Genomic DNA, 23,550 nt, shown 5'->3' on the forward strand with positions numbered 1-23,550 from the left:
AGCTGATTGGTCTTCAGCTGACTCGCCAGTATCGATTTCAGGATGCAGCAAATGTAATGCCACCATAGCAATTAATGAAACAACATATTTCATCATAGGCTACATCATTAACACAAATGGTGAGAGAATCTGTGATGAGAGAATCATAATCACATCTACGACACATCATGGGCGTCATCAAAGTGAATGAAACAAATATAGGCCTATGGTCATCTGTTTCCAATTTTATTGAGGTTGATACAATCACAGGCAACAGCACCAGGCAAAGGGGTAATGGAGGAAAAAGTTCTGGTGGAGTAACCGGATTCAGAACCATAGTCACCAGGCCAATTTAACAACCCCAACATTTTTGGGGGAGAGAGAAAGCATTCTCATTCATTGAAATGCAGTAATGTGTTACGATCCAATCCATATAATACAGAATTTAAACATTTAAAAAGGATCTTCAGAAGTGGACATTGCACGCTCTAAATCATTTACAAGGTCTACTATTTTTTTTTGTCGTTAATTCAAATGACTTATTGGTCACTTGATTTGGTCACCATCCATTGGCAACCGTTCAACTAAAGTCACACAAAGGAGTTTTACCATACAGAGAAATACCTACAGAGTGACTAGCTGAGGTAAACCTTGGTCCCAGGAGAACACATTCAGTCATCTTACTTACTGCCATAAATACTGCGCAAACACACACCATACACACACCGACCAAAGCTAACTGGGGTGCCTTAATACCCAATCCAGTGCATTCATATGTAATACATGCAACAACCCTATCCCAGTCTGCTTAGTGTGTCCATAACAAATGTCATATCGGAGTTAGTGGTTTATATAACAGTGTTGTCAGAGCTCAGATTGCCTATTCCTCCATTACCCTCTTCCTCTTCCTTGTTCCTGATCCTTGTCTTCTCCTCTACTCAGCACCCTGTCCTCCTCCTGTCTGCTCGTCTCCCTTCTTCTTGTGTCCGGAGACAATGTCGTCGATCCGCAGCAACAAGATGGCCGTCTGGAGAAAGGAGAAGGAGTTCAATGGAGTAGTGCTGCACATCCAAACATGTACCTAATGAACACTTACGTAGCGTCTCTTAACATTGTATTAAGCTGGCGGTCGCTAGTCTCACCTCTACTGCGGTCTTGTAGGTCTGAGCCTTGACGGCCAGCGGTTCCCAGATGCCCAGGACGGTCATGTCAGCCAGGGTGCCAGTCTCTCCATTCACCCCCCACGATACACTGTCCTCCTGGGTGTGCTTGGCCTGTAGAGGTATGGAGCTCAGTGAAAAGGCCACTAAAATGTACAGTAAATCCTCTCTAACTCCCTTTCACCAACGCTCTCTCCTTCTTGAGCGTTCTCTCACACAACACACACCCACTCTCCCATCGGGTCTTACTCCAAGATGGTATGAGGTTCTACCTTTGACTCTCCGTCGCTCTCTTACCCTGAGGGAGGTGAGCACACGGATGGTGGAGGCGCCACAGTTCTGGATGAGGGTGCGGGGGATGACTTCCAGGGCCTGGGCAAGGGCGCGGTAGGGCCATTGCTCCACGCCAGTGAGGGCCTTGGATCGCTCCATCAGCCGCTGGGACACGGCCATCTCGGTGGCGCCGCCGCCAGGCAGCAGGCTGGGCTCCAGCAGAACGTTGCGGGTCACCTGCATGGCATCCTGCAGATTACGCTCCACCTCCTGGGAGAGAAGGGAAAATGGTGGAGAGAGAGAGATTTCAGAACAAAAGTAAAACCTCAGTCAGTCATCTTTACTCTGATAACTTACAAAAAAAAAAAACATGTTCTAGGAAGAGACTCATACCATTAACATTATTTTTCACCATTATCCCTCTCTTTTAGTGATTGTTGTACAATAAAAAGCGCATATTATTTGAACATTTTTATTTTCTCAGTTTCTCACCGCCAGGATTTCCTTGCTGGCTCCTCTCAGCAGGATGGTGCAGGCTTTGGGGTCTTTGCACTCTGTGACGAAGGTGAAGTACTCGTCTCCAATCTTCTTGATCTCAAACAGGCCCGCCCCCAGGCCCACGTCCTCCTCGCGCAGCTCATCCGTACGGCTGGCAATACGTGCGCCACACGCTCTGAGGGGTAACAGGGAAAGAGGATGGTTGGTTTAGTTAGAGCAGTGGTTGTAAAGAGCATACACCCCAATATGCAATTAAAGTGACCGGCCATTTGCTAGCTATGTACTGTACATAGTAACAAAACGCAGTGAAGACAAGCAAAACAGAACAGAGATAAGCGTCTCCAATAACGATGAAATATCAAATTATGTTTTTGCTTTCATAGTGTATTGGACTTACCTGGCGATCCTGTTGTTGTCTGTCTTTCTGACACGGCGAATAGCCGTGATGTTAGACTTCATCAGGTAGTGCTGAGCCAAGTCTGAAGAGAGAGGCAAAATATAGTCAAGGTAAAAATGTCAGTTGCATCAGACATGTGCCTTACCAAGAGCATTGCATTTTGAAGCAGTGTGTGTGTGTCGTACCTGAGATGCCCTTCTCTGTGAAGATGAGGTCAGGCTTGAGGCGGATGATGTCTTCACAGATCTGCTGGATGTACTCCTCCTCCATCTGCAGGATGCGGGCAAAGTCCTCCTCACGAGTAATCTCAATATCAGTCTGTAGAACAATACACATGGTTAAAAAAACACACACACACACACACACACACACACACACACACACACACACACACACACACACACACACACACAAAATATCAACGCAACATGCAACAATTTCTAAGTTACAGTTCATATAAGTAAATCAGTCAATTGAAATAAATGAATTAGGCCCTAATCTATTGATTTCACAAGACTGGAAAAACAGATATGCATCTGTTGGTCACAGATACCTTAAAAAAAAAGTAGGGGTGTGGATCAGAAAACCAGGCAGTAGCTGGTATGACCACCATTTGCCTCACGCCTCACGACATCTTGCTCAAAGAGTTAATCAGGCTGTTGATAATGGCTGTGTGAAGTTTCTGGATATTGGCAGGAACTGGAACACGCTGTCGTACACGTAGATCCAGAGCATCCCAAACTTGCTCAATGGGTCACATGTCTGGTGAGTATGCAGGCCATGGAAGAACTGGGACATTTTCAGCTTCCAGGAATTGTGTACAGATACTTGCAAACTGGGGCCGTGCATTGTCATGTTGAAACATGAGGTGATGGCGGCGGATGAATGGTACGCCAATGGGCCTCAGGATGTCTTCACAGTATCTCTGTGCATGTCCATTAATTGTTTATGGTTCATTGAACAAGCATGGGAAACAGTGTTTTGCTGAGTTTATATAAATTCAGCAAAAAAAGAAAATGTCCCTTTTTCAGGACCCTGTCTTTCAAAGATAATTTGTAAAAATACAAATAACTTCACAGATCTTCATTGTAAAGGGTTTGAACACTGTTTCCCATGCTTGTGCAATTATCCATAAACAAATAATGAACATGGAACGGTTGTTAAGACACTAACAGCTTACAGACGGTTGGCAATTAAGGTCACAGTTATGAAAACTTAGGACACTGAAGAGGCCTTTCTACTGACTCTGAAAAACACCAAAAGAAAGATGCCCAGGGTCCCTGCTCATCTACGTAAACGTGCCTTAGGCATGCTGCAAGGAGGCATGAGGACTGCAGATGTGGCCAGGGCAATAAATTGCAATGTCCATCTAAAACAGAGCTACAAGGAGACAGGATGGACAGCTGATCGTCCTCGCAGTGCAGACCACATGTAACAACACCTGCACAGGATCGGTACATCCCAACATCACACCTGCAGGACAGGTACAGGATTGCAACAACAACTGCCCGAGTTACACTAGTAACGCACAATCCCTCAATCAGTGCTCAGACTGTCCGCAATTGGCTGAGAGAGGCTGGACTGAGGGCTTGTAGGCCTGTTGTGAGGACCTGCCTTACCAGACATCACCGGTAACAACGTCACCTATGGGCACAAACCCACCGTCGCTGGACCAGACAGGACTGGCAAAAAGTGCTCTTCACTGAGGAGTCGCGGTTTTGTCTCACCAGGGGTGATGGTCGGATTCGCGTTTATCGTCGAAGGAATGAGCGTTGCACGAGGCCTGTACTCTGGAGCAGGATCGATTTGGAGGTGGAGGGTCCGTCATGGTCTGGGGCAGTGTCTCACAGCATCATCGGACTGAGCTTATCGTCATTGCATGCAATCTCAACGCTGTGCGCTACAGGGGAGACATCCTCCTCCCTCATGTGGTACCCTTCCTGCAGGCTCATCCTGACATGACCCTCCGGCATGACAATGCCACCAGCCATACTGCTCGTTCTGCGCGTGATTTCCTGCAAGACAGGAATGTCAGTGTTCTGCCATGGCCAGCGAAGAGCCCAGATCTCAATCCCATTGAGCACGTCTGGGACCTGTTGGATCGGAGGGTGAGGGCTAGAGCCATTCCCCCTAGAAATGTCCGGGAACTTGCAGGTGCCTTGGTGGAAGAGTGGGGTAACATCTCACAGCAAGAACGGGCAAATCTGGTGCAGTCCATGAGGAGGAGATGCACTGCAGTACTTAATGCAGCTGGTAGCCACACCAGATACTGTTACTTTTGATTTTGACCCCCCCCCTTTGTTCAGGGACACATTATTCAATTTCTGTTAGTCACATGTCTGTGGAACTTGTTCAGTTTATGTCTCAATTGTTGAATCTTGTTATGTTAATACAAATATTTACACATGTTAAGTTCACTGAAAATAAACGCAGTTGACAGTGAGATGACGTTTATTTTTTTGCTGAGTTTATTTTACTGATAGTCACAGTAGTCCAAACTGCTACATGTACTGTTCATTTTACACTTTCAGCTGCAGGAAGAAAGCAAAATAAAATAAATGTGCCATATAATGTACTGTATTTGATGAGGTATTTTAGACAGAGATATAGATAGACAGAGATCAGCATAAGGCACCAAACAAAGATAGTGTACCATGAAACAACACTCTAACTTGTTTTATGGGAGTTCGAGTGTCATTAGTTCAAGTTTAAATTCAAGTTCAATTTGAACTGGCACACGTTGGTGTGATACAGTTGAAGTCGGAAGTTTACATAGACATTATTCCATTTATGTTAGTCACATGTCTGTGGAACTTGTTCAGTTTATGAATCTTATGGTCATACAAATATTTACACATGTAAGTTTGCTGAAAGTAAATGCAGTTGACAGTGAGAGGATGTTTCTTTTTTTGCTGAGTACGTACATACATACAGTTGAAGTCAGAAGTTTACATACACTTAGGTTGGAGTCATTAAAACTTGTTTTTCAACCACTACACAAATGTCTTGTTAACAAACTATAGTTTTGGCATGTCGGTTAGGACATCTACTTTGTGCATGACACAATTTTTTCCAACAATTGTTTACAGACAGATTATTTCACTTATAAGTCACTGTATCACAATTCCAGCGGGTCAGAAGTTTACATACACTAAGTTGAATGTGCATTTAAACAGCTTGGAAAATTCAAAAAAATTATGTCATGGCTTTAGAAGCTTCTGATCAGCTAATTGACATCATTTGAGTCAATTGGAGGTGTACCTGTGGATGTATTTCAAGGCCTACCTTCAAACTCAGTGCCTCTTTGCTTGACATCATGGGAAAATGAAAATAAATTAGCCAAGACCTCAGAAAAAAGACCTCCACAAGTCTGGTTCATCCTTGGGAGCAATTTCCAAACGCCTGAAGGTACCACGTTCATCTGTACAAACAATAGTACACAAGTATAAACACCATGGGACCACGCAGCCGTCATACCACTCAGGAAGGAGACGTGTTATGTCTCCTAGAGATGAATGTACTTTGGTGCGAAAAGTGTAAATCAATCCCAGAACAACAGCAAAGGACCTTGTGAAGATGCTGGAGGAAACAGGTACAAAAGTATCTATATCCACATAACCTGAAAGGCCGCTCAGCAAGGAAGAAGCCACTGCTCCAAAACCGCCATAAAAAAAGCCAGACTACGGTTTGCAACTGCACACTGGGACAAAGATCACACTTTTTGAAGAAATGTCCTCTTGTCTGATGAAACAAAAATAGAACTGTTTGGCCATAATCACCATCGTTATGTTTGGAGGAAAAAGGGGGAGGCTTGCATGCCGAAGAACACCATCCCAACCGGGAAGCACAGTGGTGGCAGCATCATATTGTGGGGGTGCTTTGCTGCAGGAGGGACTGGTGCACTTCACAAAATAGATGGCATCATGAGGCAGGAAAATTATGTGGATATATTGAAGCAACATTTCAAGACATCAGTCAGGAAGTTAAAGCTTGGTCGCAAATGGGTCTTCCAAATGGACAATGACACCAAGCATACTTCCAAAGTTGTGGCAAAATGGCTTAAGGACAACAAAGTCAAGGTATTGGAGTGGCCATCACAAAGCCCTGATCTCAATCCTATAGAAAATGTGTGGGCAGAACTGAAAAAGTGTGTGCAAGCAAGGAGGCCTGCAAACCTGACTCAGTTACACCAGCTCTGTCAGGAGGAATGGGCCAAAATTCACCCAACTTATTGTGGGAAGCTTGTGGAAGGCTACCTGAAACGTTTGACCCAAGTTAAACAATTTAAAGGCAACGCTACCAAATACTAATTGAGTGTATGTAAACTTCTGACCCAGTGGGAATGTGATGAAAGAAATAAAAGTAGAAATAAATTACTTGACTATTATTCTGACATTTCAAATTCTTAAAATAAAGTGGTGATCCTAACTGACCTAAAACATGGACTTTTTACTAGGATTAAATGTCAGGAATTGTGAAAAACCGAGTTTAAATGTATTTGGCTAAGGTGTATGTAAACTTCCGACTTCAACTGTACGTACGTACGTACGTACGTATTCCGAAAAAAATGAAAACCTCAGGGTATCCGTTAGGATGGAATGGAAAATATGGCGCTGTACAACGAGACAGTCGGGAGTAGGCTACAGCATAAGAGGATTGGAGGATTCTAAATTGTTTGTCTTCATTAGACAACTTTGTTCCAATATTTTTGTGAATCAGTGATATTTATTCCTATAGTAATTCTTTATGGATTCATAACTAAATAAACATCTGCATTTTGCAAGAGTATTTTTATCATTATTTTATTAACGAAAGCATAAAGATGCTGATGAAGAAATACAGTACTGTAGAGTATATGCTTTTACATTTGGATAATAAAGCATTTACATTTTTTTTGAAGATATAAGCCACCTGCATTAGTTTATTAGGCTACTGTTCAGTCTGTTAAGTAAACATAGCCTACAATATATACTGTAGTAAACATGGGAAAGTGCCTAATTCCTTACATAAGGGAGAGCAGGCCATGTCTGTACTAGAAAATGCGGGCACGCGGGAGACCGGGGTTCAATTCCCCGACAGGGAGGAAGGAGTAGGCTGTTCTTGTAAATAAGAATTTGTTCTTAACTGACTTGCCTAGTTAAATAAAAGGTTACACTAGAGCATAACATTTCTGCACCCTAATTTTCTCATTCTAGTCTAACCAATACCCAAACGGAGATTAAGTGAAAATACAAATCTCATTAATTTATCAAGACCAGTCCCCATGCTTGTCTCAGAGCAGCGCAAAACGGTGATAAAATAGTTGTAGGCTTTTGCTTTCAAATCCTATTGCTTCTAACTTCAGTATGCTCTTTAAATAATTAAGACCTACACCACTTTTAACAGCACATTACTCAACACTCGTGAAACTCATTTCGCCTATGGTAGGACTAGAGTAGATCTAAAAATGTTTTTTTTTCAATGACGTGACTCTCCGCCAATAATTACATTTAGAGGATTGGAGGATTCTAAATTAATATCTAAAGGGCATTTTCCGTTAGATATTCTCACAGATCCTAAGGAGCTTTTATATAATTCAGAATTAATTAATAATAATCGCTTTGTTTAAAAAGTAACAATATTTAGGAGATTTTGTTTTCATTTAACCTAGAGTGAGCGAGAAAAAGGCAATTCTTGAACATGGGGTGAGACATTGTCACAAATTTGTAAATAAAGCCAGTTTGTTATTTAGAATTATTTATTTCTGGAGCAACCTAACTTAATTATTTAGCACACATCACTTGCTTATATTCAGTCAACACATAACTTAAGAATATAATTAAACATTTTCGTTTCTCCGTGTTTGTCTCAGAGCAGCGCGAAACAGTGCTGAAATAGACGTCCACAGCTGGAAGGCTATATTAACGATATTTCGGAGAATATTTTGTTAAAAAAAGTGAGTGATTGTAATCTGAATAAAGGCCAACATAATATTTATAAAGGCCAAAATATAGCCCTGCTAATAGCCATAATGGCGCTGTACAACGTGACCGTGTGTTTGAAAGAGTATTTTCCAGTAAGCAACAATTTGTTAACCTTCATTCGACAACTTTGTTCCAATATTTCTGTAATTCAGTGATATTTATTCCCACAGTAATTCGTTATGGATTCAAAACTAAACATCAGCATTTTGAAAGATTTTTATTATTTTATTAACGAAAGCATAAAGATGTTGATGAAGGTAAGTAATGTTATATATATATATATATATATTTTAATTCTCAGAACATTAACCATGTGTGTTCGCTTGATTTGTACTGTTCTGTAGTTTCGACCCAATGATTCATCTGACAAAGAACATTGCGTCCTGCAGGCCCAGGCATGGATCAAAGCTGGCGAGACATTCAATGACATCTTCACAGACGAATCAACCGTGACCCTTAGCAATTTTGAGCAAATTGCTCACGGAAAAAAAGAAGATCAAGCAAGCCAAGTCCCAAGCATCCCCTCAAACTCCATGTGTGGGGGGCAATTTCTCGCCAGGGATCATGCCCATATTAGATTTTTTTATGGTAAGTTTGGCTATTTACAAAGCAAATGGTACATAAAATGTTGTAGCCTACACCTCACGGACTGTTATGTGATCCACAATAATTCACTCTTGCCTCCTTTTTCAGGTATCATGGCTCGAGATTTCTTTGAGGAAAAAAAAGATGAACTGGTCAAGGACATCAAGATGTTTTGGCTAGAGAAATTGACGATACAACAACGCAACAAATACATTGATCATCTCAGCAAGGTTTTATCTGTGGTCGTGGAGCTGGGTGGAAGTGCGACTAAAATGTACTTTAAATAAACATCCGCATTTGAATGTATTTTTTCCTCGTTATTTTATTAACTACCGTAATTTCCGGACTACTAAGCGCACCTGAATATAAGCCGCACCCACTGAATTTTTTTATTTTGAACATAAATAAGCCGCACATGTCTATAAGCCGCAGGTACCTACCGGTACATTAAAACAAATGAACTTTACACAGGCTTTAACGAAACACGCCTTGTAACAAAAATAAATAGGCTTTAACGAAACACGGCTTGTAACAAAAATAAATAGGCTTTAACGAAACACGGCTTGTAACAAAAAATAAAACATTAGCAGTAAGCTTTAGTTGTCTTTTTGCACTGAGTCAATTCCTCACGCTGCTGTTTCCAACGTCTTATCATCAACTCATTAAGACTAAGCTCCCGTGCAGAAGCTCTATTTCCTTTTCCAACAGCCAGATCAATCGCCTTCAACTTGAAAGCTGCATCATATGCATTTCTCCGTGTCTTTGCCATGATGAGGGTGACAAAATGACTACCGTAATCAGAATGATGGGAAGTTTGAGAGCGCTCGATTTAATCTAAACAGTAAACAAAAAAGTTGTTTGACCTTAACCCATTTGGCAATTTCATTGGTCTAATGAAAGCTTCATGCAGCCAAAATACTGAGCACGTCAAAGAATGTGTTTTTTTGGGAAAAAATAAATTGAAAGCGGGAAAAATCCATATATTAGCTGCGTCATTGTTTAAGCTGCGGGGTTCAAAGCGTGGGAAAAAAGTTGCGGCTTATAGTCCGGAATTTACGGTAAAGCATAAAGATCACGAAATACTGTACTGCTGTTTTGAGTTACAAATGTAACACCTTAGAGTACTTAAGCATCAAATACATTGCAAGTTGAGGGATTTTCACTACAGTAGCCAGGCTATAAAAAGTCTAGTGTCCTGCTAATAGGAAACATTTGCATGATGGGCTACACCTGCTACATGATGGGCTACACCTGCTACACCAAAAACTAGTGTTTGAATACCTGTTTTCAAAATGCCTCCAGTTGTCCATCACTACTGTAAATAAAAACACAGCATCTTGTTTACATTCTTTATTGTAACCACAATGTCACAAATAATTTGTATCTTCCTTTCAATTACTTTTAGAGTTTGGGATTTACAAATGTGCGCTTTTCATTATTAGTTCAAATGTGCAGACTTTTTTTCCTTTAAATTACTGTTTTATGTAGGATGCTACATTTTTGACTAGTTGCAATTGTAAGTAGGCCTAATAAAAAAAAAATCCTACTTCCATTAGACTGTTAAGCCTCATAGCCTACCTCAGCCAGTTAAGTTATTTTATATAGGTCTAGGCTCCGAAGAAAGACTCCAATTAAGCCCTCGTTGTTTGTAAAGTCAAATTAAAATGAAGACTATTGTTGAAATAAATTGCTCAACTGGTGTAGGTTCTCTCCATCTGTTGGTGTGCAACACTTGCATAAGAAGTTGGCTATATTTTCAGCACCAGCCACTGTTCACCTCCTATTGATTGTGCTGCGGTTGCCACCAGTTGTTTTTTAAATGTAAACTTTAACTAGGCAAGTCAGTTAAGAACAAAATCTTATTAACAATCACGGCCTACCCCGGTCAAACCCGGATGACGCTGGACCAATTGTGCGCCGCCCTATGGCACTCCCAATCACAATCGGATGTGATAGAGCCTGTATTTCGAACCAGGGACTGAGATGCAGTGCCTTAGACCGCTGCGCCACTCGGGAGCCATGACCAATATATATATATATATATATTTTTATTCCAAGAACATTAACCATGTGGATTGAACCTGATCGAACATCTCTGGAGAGACCTGAAAATAGCTGTGCAGCGACGCTCCCCATTCAACCTGACAGAGCTTGAGAGGATCTGCAGAGAATAGGAGAAACTCCCCAAATACAGGTGTGCTAAGCTTGTAGCATCATACCCAAGAAGACTGGAGGCTGTAATCGCTGCAAAGGTGCTTCAACAAAGTACTGAGGAAAAGGTCTGAATACTTATGTAAATGTCATATCAGTTTTCATTTTTACATTTGCAAAGATTTCTACAAAACTGTTTTTGCTTTGTCATTATGGGGTATTGTGTAGATCGATGAGGGGGAAAAAATGTAATCAGTTTTAGAATAAGGCTGTAATGTAACAAAATGTGGAAAAAGTCAAGGGGTCTGAATATTTCCAAATGCACTACGAAAAAAATTGGAAACATTTGTTAGTTTTTTTTACATTTTTTGGCATTAAACAGTCTCCATATATACTTCCATTCCTTTCTTCAACTGGTACCTTCATTACGAGTCTTGTGACCGGAGATCGTGGAGCAAAACGTAGAACACCAAATCGTTCGGACGCTTCCTGATTTTGTAAGAAGACCGATTTTCGGAATGTCTCATGGTCTGACAAACACTGATCCTGCTCTGTCATGTTTCACCGCAGATGCAGAAAAAAACAGATCTCTAGCTTAAAAACGGACAGATTTTTATGGGGATATTTGTATTATGCTAATTAGATTTCAGCAGGGTCGCGGACATCGACCTTAGGGGGTTAATATTCAGAATGGAGTTATTTTTAACTGTAAGATGAGAAAGCGTGTGCACTGTAGTCTTAATTAGCTAATGTTAGCTAGCTTAACTAGCTTCTCCCGGTTTGATGCAGTCAAGACAGGTACTATGTAATCATATTTGATAAATAACCATGCTATGGCAGCTATTAGTTTACTACAGTGGGAGTAGGCACGGTTGTTTGCTGGATCCGACAAGGTCTATACGGAACGGGTCTAGTTGTCCTCGGGTCCTTTCGGAACGGTTCTCTACATAAACAAATATAATTTATGCATATTGGGTCTGTGTGGGAAAGCCCCAGGTCCATTTCGGAACGGGTCCAACTTTTTGTATGTGTGTATGGTAGATGGCACCCACTCACTTTGTGTAACTAACTGTGTCATACATACCTGGCCCTCTCTTCTCTCCTTCTTGTGTGTGTTGTGTGAGCAAAATTTTAAGATTATGTTATAATACTGTTATTGCATCAAATGGTTGTTTTATGCAACAGAATAGTTTTTTTTATTTTTAGAACACTCATCTGTGTGTATGTGGACTGAAAGTGGGCCTCCGGGAGATTCAACACTGACAGAAGATTTACGATGTCTTTGGGTGATAAGCCTAACAAGACCGCATTCCATAGCATGAGTTAATGTTTCTGTACTGGGGTACCAGGGGGAGATGGCTCCAGTATGGAGTTGGAGACCCTGGTCTCTATACAATGAGAAGTCTTCATAGCAGATACTGTCTGCTGTGAATTATAAGTATCGTTCACACGAATCTTAACCTTGTGACTCATTCCATACATCTGTTGTTTGTCATGTAGACTAAAGGGGGTATCTTTGCTATAAAAGGCCATGGTAACTTTTGTCGTTGGGCTCTCAAAGAATCACCTACGGGAGGTTCGTTGACAAGCGCCATTACTGCAGTAATTAATTAAAGTTAACTTGTTTTGAAGAAATGCAAGTCTCTCCTTTTGATTACAATAATTCCATGACAGTGTGTCCATTTCTACCATACCTGGCTTTCTCCCTTCTTGTACTCCAGGGAGCAGTCCAACAGGATAATGCGGGGATCCTTGATCATTCTACGCATGCGCGGGTGGGTCACGTCCTTGTTTACCATCACACCTTTCAGCACACACGAGTCCTCGATTATCCCACCGGGAACCTGAACAAACACACACAAACACAGATGATAAAACAGACGTTAAAGCTGATGCTGATCTGATGCAGAACTTGGACTGTATGACATTAACAGACACTTTGACCCTTACCTTTTCTACTTTGGCATACTTCTTGATGTCGATCTCCTTGCGTCCGTTCTCCTCCATCTCCACAGTTTTGACGGCGTCCAGTGCGATGCTGCAGGCCATGTCAGACCAGCGGCTCAGGGCCTTGGTGTTGATTGCAGAGTGGATGATCTTCAGCATCATCTTCCTGTCGCTCACGTCCACTGGGGTGCTGGGGGGGAGGAGGGGATGGAGGAGAGTGTTGTTAAAGAACTGATGAGTGTGAAAGCAGTTGTCATCGAAAACATGCAGTTACCAGAAAAAGTACTTGGGCCAATACTCTAGACTGATGAGTGTAAATCAAGTACCAATGCCAATCACAGATTTTCATAACAAGTGAAATTATGCACAGATGTCAAATTAGAATTCAGCTCTTAAAGAGCCACTGAACACGCTGATTGGCATGTGTGTTCTTCTGTTGTTCATTAGATAAACAAGATTTCAGTCTGGGAGATGTTTGGTTAATGATGTTTGTCCCCCATGATACACTTTAGACGAAGAAGCCCATTTCACTTCCTCAACACAATTTATTACAGATTTATTGAGTTTTTGCTGAAGACGTTATAGTTTTGCAATTTTACATCTAACTAAAAGGTGTTTGGTGCAGTATTTCTCAAGTAAAAAAAAATGCACAACGTGTTGTCTTCTGTAAACAAAGTTGGGCTGCTGGGCAGGTCTGTCTCACTGTCTATGCTACTGGATAGAGAGCAATCACCGCAGTTGTTCACCCCATGTTAGTGGGCAAATGGACATTGTCAAATCAAAACCCAATCTTCATTTACCTGTTGTGATGCACCACGCACACACGGCTGTTCCAAACTCCATTTTAAACGACACAGACTTTGACTAAAGTTATCCTACTTACACTTTGTAGTCAATTTTGACACTAGAATAACCATTTGACTCATATCGATGTCACGTAGGCCGTTTTCAAAAGGATTTGTTGCTTTTTAAAGGCAGTTGCTCTATAACGATTAAAAGGTTGTGTGTGTGGTTGGGAGGTAGAGGCTGGAAGAGTACCTGATTTCTTTGAGAAGGTTGAGCATATCATCCAGGGCTCGTCTGTAGGCGCTGATGACAACTGTCGGGTGCATTTGCTGCTCCAGGAACTGCTCTGACACGGACAGCATCTCACCCGCTAGAGATGCATAAAAAGTATGATGTTTCCCATGTTGAAACACAGGAGTAGTAAGAGTAAAACATCAGGAATAGGCTGGATTGGACTACTACAATGAGAATAGACCTGATGGTGAATCGTATTCACAGTATTGGGCATGTGGTGACTCACCCAGGATGATGACAGAGGTGGTGCCGTCTCCCACCTCCTCGTCCTGAGTGCGACTTATCTCAATCATGGACTTGGCAGCTGGGTGCTGGACCTGGATCTGCGTATGTGGAAGCAGAGATGGAAGGAGTGACGTAGGATTTGCACCGGGGCACTGAACATTGATATTTTCTGCATGGAAGTAGATGTATGGGAATCATAGCAAGTGTGCCCTTCTCACCTCTCTCAGGATAGCGTTACCATCGTTGGTCATCACGATCCCACCCATGGGGTCCAACAGCATCTACCAACACAAAGCATGTTATGGTTCCGGATTCAAGTGCTACCATAAAGTATGTTCCAGACAAAACAGTGACATAATAGGAAACCTATAGCTCACCTTCATCATGGCTCTTGGTCCCAGGCATGTTCTGATGATGTCTGCGATCGTCTATAACACACAAAAAATAAGTTATCTATACAGTGCCAACAGGCAATGCATCATGGTGATCCTACATTCCTCATAAATAGAGCTACAGTAGTAGCTATGACGATAAAAGTATCGCAATATTTATTACATAAGGAAATATTTCAACAAAGCAGACCAAACTCTGGTACTTTAAAAACTTGCTGCATGTAAAATATTGTGTGCTATAACTTGGAAAATAAATCAATGTGACTCTGGATGTCAACATAATGATGATTGTTTCCAACATTAGGGCCGCTTTGTGTTTTGTTTCCTTGTTACGATACTAAAGAGTATCGCGATATTGGCATCGTCTCTGCCCTAGTACTGGGCCCCATAGACATAGATTAAACATAGAATTATGTTGAAATAACATAGCTAGAAAACAAGTTCATTCTTAAAAGTTTAAGCCATTGGGGGGTTTCTAAGATGACATGTGCAATTGTTTTAAGATGGTCATACTATGGATCATTTAGTTATTTGATTTTGAACTTTAAGACCCCTTTAGGTATCAATTTTTTTTTGGATAAAATATTGAATTTGGCCTTTACTACTATAGGCCAGAGAAACACCTTGAAAAACATTCATAAATGGCAAAAGAAATAAGAAACAAGGCTTTGAAGTGTTTATCCTATATCTAGGAGATATAAGAAGGCTCAGGAAATAAATAAAATATATATATACACACAGTAACAGTCAAAGTTTGGGACACACCTACTCATTCAAGGGGTTCTCATTATTTTTTACTATTTTCTACATTGTAGAATAATAGTGAAGACATCAAAACTAAGAAACAACACATATGGAATCATGTAGTAACCAATAAAAGTGTTAAATCAAAATATATTTTATATTTCAGATTCTTCAAAGTAGCCACCCTTTGCCTTGATTGCAGCTTTGCACACTGGTGGCACTCTCAACTAGCTTCATGCCTGCAATGCTTTTCAAACAGTCTTGAAGGAGGTCCCAGATATGCTGAGCACTTGTTGGCTGCTTTTCCTTCACTCTGCGGTCCAACTCATCCCAAACCATTTCAATTGGGTTGAGGGATTGTGGAGGCCAGGTCATCTGATGCAGCACTCCATCACTCTCCTTCTTGGTCAAACAGGCCTTACACAGTCTGGAGGTGTGTTGGGTCATTGTCCTGTTGAAAAACAAATTATAGTCCCACTAACTGCAAACCAGATGGGATGAAATATCACTGCAGAATGCTGTGGTAGCCATGCTGGTTAAGTGTGCCTTGAATTCTAAATAAATCACTGAATGTCACCAACAAGCACCCCTACACCATCACACCTCCATGCTTCACGGTGGAAACCACACATGCGAAGCTCATCCGTTCACCTACTCTGCGTCTCACAAAGACACGGCGGTTGGAACCAAAAATCTCAAATTTGGACTCATCAGATTTCCAGCGGTCTAATGTCCATTGCTCGTGTTTCTTGGCCCAAGCAAGTCTCTTCTTCTTGTTGGTGTCCTTTAGTAGTGGTTTCTTTGCAGCAAGTCTCCTCTGAACAGTTGATGTTGAGATGTGTCTATTACTTGAACTCTGAAGCATTTATTTGGGCTGCAATCTGAGTTGCCGTTAACCTGTTGGGGCTAGGGGGCAGTATTTGCACGGCCGGATAAAAAAAACGTACCCAATTTAATCTGGTTACTACTCCTGCCCAGTAACTAGAATATGCATACAATTAGTAGATTTGGATAGAAAACACTCTAAAGTTTCTAAAACTGTTCGAATGGTGTCTGTGAGTATAACAGAACTCATATGGCAGGCCAAAACCTGAGAAGATTCCATGCAGGAAGTGGAAATCTGATTTGTGGAATCACCTTCAATACTTTGCCTATGAAACACACCGTGAGTTCGGATTCATTTAGCACTTCCTAAGGCTTCCACTAGATGTCAACAGTCTTTACAAAGTGGTTTGAGTCTTCTCTGGTAAAAACTGACCGAACGAGAGGCCTGGAAAGTTGGTCATAGGGGGAGGGCCATTACTACTATGACGCAGGTGTCCGTGGGTACCCTCTCGTTCTGAAACGTTTAGTAAGACAATGCAATCGTCCGCCTTGAATATTATTGAAGGTCTGATTGAAAAAGGCCCTAAAGATTTATGTTATACAACGTTTGACATGTTTGAACGAACGTAAATATATATATTTTTCACATTCGTGACGACAAGTCCCGCGCGCCTCGTACATTATGAGTAGCCTTCGGAACGCGCTAACAAGAAGGAGCTATTGGGACAAATTATTAACTTTTTCGAACAAAACTACATTTGTTGTGGACCTGGGATTCCTGGAAGTGCCTTCTGATGAAGATAATCAAAGGTAAGGGAATATTTACAACAGTATATTTGATTTTAGATGGTTCCAAGATGGCGCTAACCTGTATCGCCTAGCCTATTTTTCTGAGCATAGCACCTCGTTTATTGCAAAGTGTGATTTCCCAGTAAAGTTCTTTTTAAATCTGGCAATGCGGTTGCATTCACGAGATGTTAATCTATAATTCTTTGAATGACAATATTACATTTTAACAATGTTTTAGAATAGTAATTTTGTAAATTGTAGCGCTGATTCACCGGAAGCATTTGAGGGAAAATATTTTCTGAACGTCACGCGCCGATGTACAATGCTGTTTTTATATATAAATATGAACTTTATCGAACAAAAAATGCATGTATTGTGTAACATGATGTCCTAGGAGTGTCATCTGATGAAGATTGTCAAAGGTTAGTGCTGCATTTAGCTGTGTTTTGGGTATTTGTGATGCATGCTAGTTGCTTTGAAAATGGCAGTGTGATTTTTTTTGGCAGGGTACTCTCCTAACACAATCTAATGTTTTGCTTTTGCTGTAAAGCCTTTTTGAAATCGGACAAGTGGTTCGATTCAGGAGAGGTGTATCTAAAAATGGTGTAAAATAGTCATATGTTTGAGAAATTGAAGTTATAGCATTTATGAGAGATTTGAATTTCGCGCAACGCAATTCCACTGGCTGTTGACTAGGGTGCGACGCAAACGTCCCAGGTTCCCAGACAGGTTAATTGACCATTTCTGAGGCTGGTAACTGTAATGAATTTATCCTCTGCAGCAGAAGTAACTCTGGATCTTCCTTTCCTGTGGCGGTCCTCACGACAGCCAGTTTCATCATAGCGGTTGATGGATTTTGTGACTGCTCTTGAAAGTTTTTGAAATGTTCCAGATTGACTGACCTTCATGTCTTAAAGTGATGGACTGTTGTTTCTCTTTGCTTATTTGAGCTGTTCTAGCCATAATATGGAATTGGTATTTTACCAAATAGGACTATCTTCTGCATACCACCCCTACCTTGTCACAACACACTGACTGGCTCAAACACATTGAGGAAAGACATTTCACAAATTAACTTTTAAAAAGGCACACCTGTTAATTGAAATGCATTCCAGGTGACTACCTCATTAAGCTTCCAAAGGTGGGGGAGTGGTAATCTTTACCAAGGATCACCTTCAGTGCTCAGTTGTCCCCAAACAATTTGATTTGCTGGTTTTAAGCATTAAACTTTCAAATAGCTCTTTGTTGACTGTTGCTTGGTGCTATCGTCCTCCATCAGCACCAGCCTATATCCTAAGCTCTCTCCTGGCCCCTTACACTAAGTCTGAATTTGTCCAGCTAGGTGACCTAAACTGGGACATGCTTAAACCACCTGACCAAGTCCTAAAGCAATGGGACTCCCTACATCTTTCTCAGATTATCACCAATCCCACAAGGTATGACTCCAAACACCCAGAAAAGGCTACTCTCCTCGATGTTATTCTCACAAATAATCCTGATAGGTATCAGTCTGGTGTTTTCTGTAATGACCTTAGTAATCACTGTTTAACAGCCTGTGTTCGTAATAGCTACTCAGTGAAATGACCTGTCCTGATTTGTCATAGACGCTTGCTAAAAAACCTTAATGAGCAAGCCTTACTTCATGAACTGACCTCTGTAAAATGGTATAGAATCAGCTTGATCCCCTCTGTCGAAGACACTTGGATCTTCTTTTTTTATATTTTCAGTTGTATTGTTAACAAACACGCCCCCATAAAGAAAATTAGAATGAAAAACAGGTTCAGCCTCTGGTTCGACCGTGATCGAACGTTACTCCACCTCAAGAATTGCATTTGGCGAAAGGCTCAGCACACGCATACTGAAGCTGACTGGCTATCGTTCAGGCAAATGAGAAATAAGTGCACTCCTTAAAGTTAGTTACTTTAAGGAGCAGTTCTCTCTCTGTGGGTCCAACCCCAAGAAGTTCTGGAAAACGGTTAAAGACCTGGAGAATAAACCCTCCTCCTCACAGCTGCCCATGTCCCTTAATGTTGATGTGGTTGTTACTGACAAGAAGCACATGGCTGAGCTCTTTAAAATCACCACTTCATTAAGTCAGGATTCCTATTTGACTCAGTCATGCCTCCTTGCCCGTCCAACATTTCCTCATCTCCCACCCCTTCTAATGCAACTATCCCCGATGCTCCTCCCTCTTTTTCCCCTGCCCCGCTACAAAGTTTCTCCGTGCAGGCAGTCACTGAGTCCGAGGTGATAAAGGAGCTCCTTAAACTTGACTCCAAAAAAACATCTGGGTCAGATGGTTTAGACCCTTCCTTCTTTAAGGTTGCTGCCTCCATCATCGCCAAGCCCGTCTCTCCTTTCTGGGGAGGTTCCCATTGCTTGGGAGGCAGCCACAGTTCGTCCTTTAATTAAAGGGGGAGATCAAGCTGATCCTAACTGTTATAGGCCTATATATATATTTTGCCCTGTTTATCAAGTGTTGGAAAAACTTGTCAATAAATCAACTGACTGGCTTTCTTGATGTCTATAGTATTCTCTCGTGTATGCAATCTGGTTTCCGCTCAGGTTACAGATGTGTCACTGCAACCTTGAAGGTCCTCAATGATATCACCATTGCCCTTGATTCTAAGCAATATTGTGCTGCTATTTTTATTGACTTGGCCAAAGCTTTTGATACGGTAGACCATTCCATTCTTGTGGGCCGGCTAAGGAGTATTGGTGTCTCTGAGGGGTCTTTGGCCTGGTTTGCTAACTACCTCTCTCAAAGAGTGCAGTGTATAAAGTCAGAAGATTTGCTGTCTCAGCCACTGACTGTCACCAAGGGAGTACCCCAAGGCTCAATCCTAGGCCCCACACGCTTCTCAATTTACATCAACAACATAGCTCAGGCAGTAGGAAGCTCTCTCATCCATTTATATGCAGATGATAGTCTTCTACTCAGCTGGCCCCTTCCCGGATATTGTGCTAAATGCTCTACAACAAAGCTTTCTTAGTGTCCAACAAGCTTTCTCTACCCTTAACCTTGTTCTGAACACCTCCAAAACAAAGGTCATGTGGTTTGTTAAGAAGAATGCCCCTCTTCCCACAGGTGTTATTACTACCGCTGAGGGTTTAGAGCATGAAGTAGTCACCTCATACAATTACTTGGGAGTATGTCCTTCTCTCAGCACATATCAAAGCTGCAGACTAAAGTTAAATCTAGACATGGTTTCCTCTATCGTAATCGCTCCTCTTTCACCCCAGCTGCCAAACTAACCTTGATTCAGATGACCATCCAACCCATGCAAGGTTACGGAGACATTATTTATAGATCGGCAGGTAAGGGTGCTCTCGAGCGGCTAGACGTTCTTTATCATTCGGCCATCAGATTTGCCACCAATGCTCCTTATAGGACACATCACTGCACTCTATACTCCTCTGTAAACTGGTCATCTCTGTATACCTGTCGCAAGACCCACTGGTTGATGCATATTTATAAAACCCTGTTAGGCCTCACTCCCTCCTATCTGAGATATCTACTGCAGCCCTCATCCTCCACATACAACACCCGTTCTGCCAGTCACATTCTGTAAAAGGTCCTCAAAGCACACACATCCCTGGGTCACTCCTCTTTTCAGTTCGCTGCAGCTAGCGACTGGAACGAATTGCAACAAAAACACTCAAACTGGACAGTTTTAGCTCAATCTCTTCATTCAAAGACTCAATCATGGACACTTTTACTGACAGTTATGGCTGCTTTGTGCTTCGTGCTGTTGACTGTGCCCAATAATGTTTGTACCATGTTGTTGTTAAGTTGTGTTGCTACCATGCTATGTTGCCATCTTAGGTCTCTCTTTATGTAGTGTTGTCTCTCTTGTTCTGATGTGTGTTTTGTTCTATATTTATATTGTATTTATTTATTTATTTATTTATTTTGAATCCCAGGCCCCCGTCCCCGCAGGAAGCCTTTTGGTAGGCCGTCATTGTAAATAAGAATTTGTTCTTAACTGACTTGCCTAGTTAAATAATGTTTAAATAAAAAAAGCTGGTTGAGAGAATGCCAAGGGTGTGCAAAGCTGTCAAAGGCAAAGGGTGGCTACTTTGAAGAAACTCAAATATAAAATATATTTTCTGTTGTTTAACACTTTTTTGGTTACTACATGATTTCATATGTGTTATTTCATATTTTTGATTTCTTCACTATTATTCTACAAATGTAGAAAATATAAAAAAATTAAGAAAAACCCTGGAATGAGTAAGTGTCTAAACTTTTGACTGGTACAGTAAATATTCCAAACACACGCTGGGACAGTTGTGGGACGCGATAGATCCCAAGCTAATACAACCACTCGCATCAAAAAATATTTGAAAAGCAATGAGGCTGATGCAACAAATCAGAGCATTTAGCTTAACTTTTTAACTATTAGGCTATTTCTTCACATTATAGGCGCAGCAATACGCACACAGCTGTGGGAAAAAGTGACCGAAAAAGCGATTACGCATGTAACGCTTTATTATAAAAAGGTGCATTTTTATGGTGAACATCATCTTACCCAAACGTGAAACTCGCGCCGCCCATGTATGTATGCCAGTTAGGCTCTACACCAGTTGTAAAGCGGATTAATGTGCTTAATATTATGAAATTATATGGACACTTAAGTTGTGATACATACTGTACCTTATGAAAACATATAGGCCATACTGCACACGTTGGGCATCATTCACAAGTGATAGTAATAATAATCACTTGTGAATGATATAGAATGGACCATAAAAAATGTAAAAAGTCATCTATGCACTTAAATAGCGAATGGAGGACGCTTTTCCCGTGGTTCATTTTCATGACAGCCAGGTAGGCTATACTCCTGTTGCAAAGCAAAGCAATGTGCTTATTATAAGGAAAGTCGATAAATAAATATAGTAGGCCTAGCGTATAGAACGCTGATTGGATCCTCTTTCTAATAGAGGCCGTCAAAACTATTTTCTCACATAATTTCATAGCCTATGGAAATGTTGCTCTCATGATGTGTGATTTGATTTTCTAAAACATTTGCATTGATGTCAGAGTGATTAGAGGGAGTACCAGGCAGTTAGCAAGTTTGGTAGGCTACTAATGACCATCAGCAGCATCAGAGCTTGGGGAAGCCTGACTGAACGTCATGTGGAATTTGACTGCGGTCATGACTCGTGACCACCAGTGTGGCAGTAATACAGTCACCATTACAGCCCTAAGTGGAAGACACCAAAGAATGATACCTCACCTTGGCTGCACTGATATTTCCTGTCTGAACCTTCCGTCCAGACTCCCGCTTCATATTCTGGCCTGTAGTGGAACATTGAAACCAAGTTAAGTCTATGTTGTGTAAAATTTTACTGGAAAAACACAGCAGACCAAAACATAATTACAGCAATTAGTCTAGTAAACTGTGGGATCCAACCAGTCTACGTCTGTTCTGCACCTTTTGATTTCTATGTACAAATTAAGATCCCACATCTGTAGCTAGCTAGCTAAATTACATGCCTACAATACGCCATAGAGTATAGCTAGGCGTATCATGTGTGGATTAGAGATTTTATAATTTGGAAGGCTGATCTGTTATACTGTACAGTTAACGTTACTAAATTACATGCATACATAACTAAACCACCCAAGCCAGCTTCATTCATCTGACATGTTAGCTACGGACATGCCTGGAAGCTTCAACGACTAGGTTAAAATGAGATTGATTTGATTACATTTTTCTATGAGCTTCACTAATATGTTGCCAAACAGATGGGCTCCCCTCCCATATTTTTAGCCTCATTTGGTCAACCTCTAACTAGCTAAGGTTCCTGTATGTTGTAAATAGTTAGCTAATGTAATATCAGTAACGTTACTGCAAAATGTATTATTGAGAATGGACATTTGAGTTGAGTACTTAGCTATCTAACTAGTTAAGGGTTGTGTAAATTGCACTACGGCCAGCCAGAGGTTTGCTGTAACATTATTTTACGTTACAGCCAATAGAGTCATACAAAGAGCCAGTTCGCTAACGCTAGCTAGTTAACACTACTGTCAGCTGTCGGCAAGGAAGCAGAAGCACATGCTTTGTTGCTGGCTAGAAATCGACGCTATAGAGCCTGTATTGGCCCCTTGTCGGGATATTACAAACGACAGAAACATCAAAATTAGTAAAATCTCCACAGAAATCTACGTTAAGATGTAACATTTCTCGTTGCTTATGGGTTTTCTATTTACTTACTCAGCACGAGAACCTGTTGGCCCATCATTTTTGACAGCGTGTGGGACAACAGTCTAGAACCTTCTGGGCAGCCGGAGAACGAAGCTCCACATCGGGGGCTGATTACTCCCAGTGTCTTAACCAATAAACTTCGAGGAAAAAATGATGTACTGTGAATTCCACCAATTAGGGAGACGGGATAAACGCAAAAGGATTAAATGGCAGGTGAGTATGTACAGGGCATCATTGTGAGACACACCCTGTACATTCATTGACCTGTACAAAACCAAGCAAGTCCATATACAGTAGTCCAACATTGGCTAGACCCTTAAAGGGTCAAAC

General features: G+C 41.3%; 1 protein-coding gene across 1 annotated transcript; it reads right to left on the reverse strand.

The window, feature by feature from the left end:
* Positions 1-208: 208 nt before the first annotated feature.
* On the reverse strand, positions 209-23,350 carry LOC106569895 (T-complex protein 1 subunit gamma). The gene is made up of 14 exons (XM_014141610.2): positions 23,230-23,350; positions 22,249-22,310; positions 14,636-14,686; positions 14,477-14,539; positions 14,260-14,356; positions 13,992-14,109; positions 12,957-13,143; positions 12,701-12,850; positions 2,493-2,625; positions 2,308-2,389; positions 1,905-2,085; positions 1,437-1,682; positions 1,122-1,253; positions 209-1,006 (listed from the first exon to the last, which is right to left on the reverse strand). The coding sequence occupies exons 1-14, from the start codon at positions 23,255-23,257 to the stop codon at positions 914-916; spliced, it is 1,623 nt and encodes a 540-aa protein (XP_013997085.1). The 5' UTR covers positions 23,258-23,350; the 3' UTR covers positions 209-913.
* Positions 23,351-23,550: the final 200 nt, after the last annotated feature.

This window comes from Salmo salar, chromosome ssa14 (assembly GCF_905237065.1).
Source record: "Salmo salar chromosome ssa14, Ssal_v3.1, whole genome shotgun sequence".
Classification (NCBI taxonomy): domain Eukaryota; kingdom Metazoa; phylum Chordata; class Actinopteri; order Salmoniformes; family Salmonidae; genus Salmo; species Salmo salar.

What these genes read in the sequence shown, in the direction of transcription:
- LOC106569895 (XM_014141610.2), bottom strand. Translation starts at nt 23,257, where the DNA reads ATGATGGGCCAACAGGTTCTCGTGCTGA. An exon ending in ACAAGAAGGGAGAAAGCCAG is followed by an intron (nt 2,626 to 12,700) that starts GTATGGTAGAAA and finishes ATTGTTCTACAG; the next exon opens with ACTGATATTGAGATTACTCG. An exon ending in CCTACAAGACCGCAGTAGAG is followed by an intron (nt 1,007 to 1,121) that starts GTGAGACTAGCG and finishes TCCTTTCTCCAG; the next exon opens with ACGGCCATCTTGTTGCTGCG.